A 5,092-nucleotide genomic window follows, 5' to 3' on the forward strand; every position below is an offset into this window, starting at 1 on the left:
ATAATTAACTATTACTGGGGGGGGGGTTGGCATACCCGTTCCCATTTTCCAGATGTTTGTCTGCTTTGATAAAGTTCCCTCTCAATCCCCAGTCCTGTGCCTTGTGTGTGTGCCGTCCTCCCTGTAAGTTACCTCCCCATCATGCTCCCTGACGGGCCTACTCATGGCTGGCCACCCAACACATTAACACAGTCTGATGATATATTTGATTCTAGAATTAGACCCCAGGGAGTTGCTCCCTGCGACATTCCATTGCTGAGAAAGGGAAAAGGGTTGGTGCTTCGCATACATGGGCTGAAAGAGGAACGAAATGGAGGAGGCTGAGGCAAAATTGCATTCTTAGATAGGCCGAGGAGCCCCATGTCACCTCTTTTTGGTCTTTCCAACCTTGGCTGTGACCCGCGGCCAGCTGGAATGCGCGGTGAGCTCTCTGCGGGCGGTCTCTGCTTGGGCAGCTCTCCCCTCTTGGCCCTCTCATCCCGTGGGTTTCAGGCAAGGTGCTGCCTCCTAGGGAGAGCTTTGCTTCAGACGTTTCTATACTGGCTGGCTGGTTTCTTCCCCAGGACAAATACCTTTTTTTTTGAGCCGGCAAAAAAAGGGTGTGTGTGGGGGGCGTCTTGCTAAGTTGTCCAGGCTGGCCTCTGCTTCAGTCTCCCCAGTAGCCGTGATCGCGGGCCATCAACCCAGTATCTTAAGACGCTGTACATGACTGTAAAGCCTGCCCGCTCGGCCACCGGCTCCCGTCCGGGCAAGCGCCCTCCTTGCTCGTGGCGGCTCTGCAGAGCCCGGCAGGGCCCCGCTCGGAGGGCCCCCCAGTGCGTGGCATGAATCAGCTAGTCAGCCAGCCTTAGGCAGGGGCTCCCACGAACAGTGAAGAATTGTAACTTGGGGGCTGCCTGATCTGGGGAGGCTAGCTGGGCTCCAGCCCCTGGCTCAGTCCCTGGGTTGCTGGGCAGGCGGCCCTGGAGCGGATCCTGTGGGGGATGGGCAGGGAAACAGTTTCTTCCCCGGCTGCTCCTGGAGAGTGGGGGGCGGAGCGCGGGAGGGAAGGTCCCTTCCACCGTGGCGGTGTCTTGGCGCTGAGCCAGCTGCACGGAAGGGGGTGGGGAGTCTGGTGAAAGCAGGCTTTCTCCCGGCCAGCGGCCTCCAGGGCTGTCAGAGGGAGGGAAACTGCTGGCAGAGGAGGGGGAAATGGGGGAACCGGGAGGGCGGGTCTGGTTGCTGTGGGACACAGGAAGGAGAGGGGCTGAGCTGGCCCTGGAATCTCAAGAGCCTACCAGGCCCCAGATCAGCTCAAATCACTGAGCCAGAGAATCAATATACTGGAAAAAATTTTAACTCTTTATCAGAGCTAGAAAGTCCTTCGGAGGGTTTTTCTAGGGTCTGCAGAGAACTGAACCCAGGAGTCCAGACGTGGACCCTATTCTGCCCACAGGCCCAAAGGTCTGGGAGAGGAGTTCGCAAAAAGTGTCAGCTGAGATATTTCTCCCTCTCCACCAGAACCCCTTCTCCTGTTCAGCTGGAAGAGATGGCATTTTTCTAACAGCCAAGATGCTTTGTATCCCATTCATGGCACTTAAGATAATTACCCACATCTCATTTTCCTCTTCCCCACTGGTCTGCAGTCCCCGAGGGCAGTCCAGTCATCAAACCTAACCGTCCATCAGAAATGCTTGCGGAAGCTTGCTCCAGTGAGTCAGTCTTTGGACCTGGGTCGGGGCTTGAAACGTGCGTTTTAACAGTATTCCAAGTGACTGATGCTGCACTGAGTTTAGGTAAGAACTCCAGTGGGCCTGGCACAACAGTAGGTGCTAAGTGCTGCCTGCAGGGGCGGCAAATACATTTGCAGGATAAACAAATGGTGTGTAGGGAGATGCATTGAACTGGTGTCTGTGTAACTGTGCACCTAACACTTTAGAAGGAAACAGTTCACTGTGATAGCAATACAAAAGATAAATATTTATTTAGAACAAAACTTTTTAACAATTGATTTTACATTCTAAGCCACAAGGAAATAGCAAAACATATAGCAAAAGAAGACAAAAACTAAAAAGCAGTGTATTGTCTTTTCTACTTCAACTTGATAACACTTAGTTGGCCCATGCCCTCTTGCTTGGCCTATCTCCCAAGTACGTTTTACAGTTAACAGCTCACTCATAACTGGTAAACCGCCTTTCTCCTGAGGGTCAGGAGGTTGCAGATGAGCTCCAGCTAGCTCCTTCTGTAGGGTTCCTAGCTACTGAGGCTAAGGTGCAAATGTAAACCTTTGGTAGGTGTCTTTACTCAGGGGCACCCCCGTTTCTCACTGGTGTCAATGAATGAGGAAGAAGGAGGCTTCCAAAGGACCTGGCACATTTAATTCAGATATGACCCTCCAGGGAGCAATGAATGCACTGTGGAGTTTGTGCCTTGGTCCCTTCCCTATCTTCCAAATATTCCAAAAACCCTGCCAAACCTTCTCTTTCTGTTCCCTCCCCCAGATTGCTCAGCTTTGCTCTGGGTTTGTCACTGTGGAGAGATCAGACTTTCTGGGCCCTCAAGTGTTGAGGAAATTGTTGTGAAGTGTGAGAGGTAGTGGGATGAGCACCGGGCTTGGGGTCGGGGGACTCTACTATGGGCTGGCTCTGGCTCCAGACAGCTATGCAACTTTGACCCAGTCATTTAATCTTCATGGGTATGTTTCATCTGCTGAAAAACCAAGGAATTGGTCTAAACCAACTCTGAGGTCCTTTCCAAGTAGGAAAAATTCTAGATTCCATGATTCTATGAAAAATGGTTTCTGAGCCACCAGAAGAGCTGCCACAAAGTCCATGCATTTTTATGCCATAAGAGAGGCCCTCAGCCACCATTCAGAGCTTATTGGTTCAGATTATATACACTTCTAACAACACTGGTTCCACAAATTCTCAGACCACAGAGATTAGAAGCAGCAAATTAAAAAGGGGACGAGGGAGAGCTGCAGAAGGTAGACACTCTGACAGAAGCCATGGTCAACAATGTTTTCAATTCAACAAACACTGATGGAGCGCCTACCGGTGTTGGGCCCCGCACCTGATGCTGGGGCATAAAGATGGGCAAAGGCAGCCTGAAGGGTAAAAATCCGGGGAGAAAAAAAGGTATGGGGAGGGGCCAGTAAAAAGTACAAGAAAAAAACAAAACAAAACCCCAAAAACAAATGGAAAAAAAAGGAATTAAAAAAAAACCTTCAAATACAAAAATGAAAATAAATTTAAAAAAGGGTGGGGGCGACATATCTGCACGCTACATTTCTGGTAAGAGCCACCAATTCAGAACAGCCTGAAATGGAGTAAACTCGGTTTAAGAAGGCATAGAGAGATGTCTCTGGTAGGTTTTAAAAAGATCTCCTTCAAAAACGATAAAAAATGGTTTAAAAAAAAGTTTTGGCACTTAAGAGGGGTAAGCTGGCTGTGTGTTCACCCTGGCAGGCAGGCGGGCGGGCGGGCGTTCAGTGCCCCGCCACGCCGGTTAGCTGAGCCGCCACGGCATTGTGAACTGCTTTGGGACACTGGGCAAAGGCGTGTCCCCGCTTGCCACAGAGGTTGCACACGATGCCCTTCCGGCAGTAAGGGCTCAGGTGTCCCTCTTCCCCACACCTGAAACACCTGTCCTGCGTGCAGCTGCCGCTCATGTGGGTGCGGGAACCACACTTGAAGCACGTCTTGGGTTGCCCCTTGTACCAGCTGTACCCCCTCTCGGCCCCCAGGAAGAAAGCCCCCGGCAGGTGCCTGACCCCGCCCTCCCCCTGGCGCAGCTCGATCTCGCACTTGTACTCCCCGGTCCAGATCCCAAACCTGTCGGTCACTTTCACGGGCACCGCCAGCACGTCGCAGTGGCGCTTGAGCCAGGTCACGATGTCCTCCACGTCCACCGTCTCGTTCCGGAAGAGGATGAAGAGCGTTTTCAGGCTGGACTTGCTCCGCCCCAGCACCACAAAGTTCTCCCAGCAGTCCTCCTGCTCGCGCTTCTCCTCGTAGACGCGGAGGAACAGGGCCAGCTTTTCCGCCGAGCGGAAGCTCACGTCGAACTCGCGGCTGCCGGGGATCTGGATGACCGCGTAGATGTCGCTCGGGTCCATGCCGATGGAGCGCAGGATGAGCGCGCCCACTACGAAGTCCCGGGTCGGGCAGGAGCCCTCGTCACCCTGGAAACAGATGCGCACGAGGAAGCGACCTTTGCCCGGGCCCGCGGCCGCCGCCTGCTCATCCTGGAGGGGCCGCTCGGCCGCGTCCTCCGCCACGCCAGGCCTGGCGGGGACCGCCATGACCGCCCCCGCCTCGGCCTTCTTCCTTCTGCCCGGCTCGGCTGCGCCCTTCTTCTTGCGGGGGTCGGCCGCCTCCCCCGCCGGGTCTCTCCGGCGGCCTTTCGGGTCCCCGCGACCGGCCGGGGGGAAGTCGCCTAGGCCCGGCGTCGCCAGGCCCGCGGGAGCGCTGAGTCCGCCTCCCGCGTTGCCGCCGCCTTCTTCCTCGCGCCGCGGCGCCCGCGATTCGCGGAACTCGCCCTTCTTCTCGGCCAGGTTCTTCACCACCTGGGCCCAGCCCATCTTCTCGCGCGTGCCCTCGGCGTCCTCGCTCCGGGCCGCGGGCCGCGCGGGGGGCAGAAGCTGCGGCCGGCCCCGCTTCCTCTCCTCCTCCGCGCCGCCGCCGGTGGCCATTTTACCTCCTTCCCAGCATCCTCCACTCGCTCCCGCAGCCAAAGGGCGCCCATCGCGCGCGCCCGCCCGCCCGGGCCTGTGGGGTTTGGAGTTTTTTTTTTTTTTTTTGAAATTCGACGCTTCTCTCCCCTGTCCCCCCGCCCCCCCGCAGGAGTGTTTACGTGAAGCGCATATTGGACGGCGCCGGCCCCGGGCCCCGCAGCGGCTGAGCCCTGTTTCCGCAGGCGCCGGCTCCGGCCCCTCCTCCCGCCGCGGGACGGGGAGCTCGGCGGCCCTGCGCCCGGGCCAGCTTGGCAGCCTCGGCCTCGCTCTCGAGGATTTGGCATTTCGCAAGCGGTCCTCGATGGTTTCATTCAATCCGCGATGTTTAACGGCCCAGGCCGAAAGGCGGGACGGTGTAGAGGGAGATCTCGCTCATTT

At 56.2% G+C, this 5,092-nt stretch overlaps 1 protein-coding gene across 1 annotated transcript; it reads right to left on the reverse strand.

Annotated features, from left to right (window-relative positions):
• Positions 1-1,938: 1,938 nt before the first annotated feature.
• Positions 1,939-4,771, reverse strand: Zcchc3 (zinc finger CCHC-type containing 3). Its single transcript, XM_046433324.2, has one exon. It carries the CDS (start codon positions 4,670-4,672, stop codon positions 3,467-3,469), a length of 1,206 nt encoding a protein of 401 aa, XP_046289280.1. The 5' UTR covers positions 4,673-4,771; the 3' UTR covers positions 1,939-3,466.
• Positions 4,772-5,092: the final 321 nt, after the last annotated feature.

Source organism: Marmota monax, unplaced genomic scaffold, assembly GCF_021218885.2.
Source record: "Marmota monax isolate L192 unplaced genomic scaffold, Marmota_monax_Labrador192_F-V1.1 WCK01_AAM20220418_F8-fsc00014, whole genome shotgun sequence".
Lineage (NCBI taxonomy): Eukaryota > Metazoa > Chordata > Mammalia > Rodentia > Sciuridae > Marmota > Marmota monax.

Coding starts and splice junctions, on each gene's coding strand:
- Zcchc3 (XM_046433324.2), bottom strand. CDS start 4,672: ATGGCCACCGGCGGCGGCGCGGAGGAGGAGAGGAAGCGGGGCCGGCCG.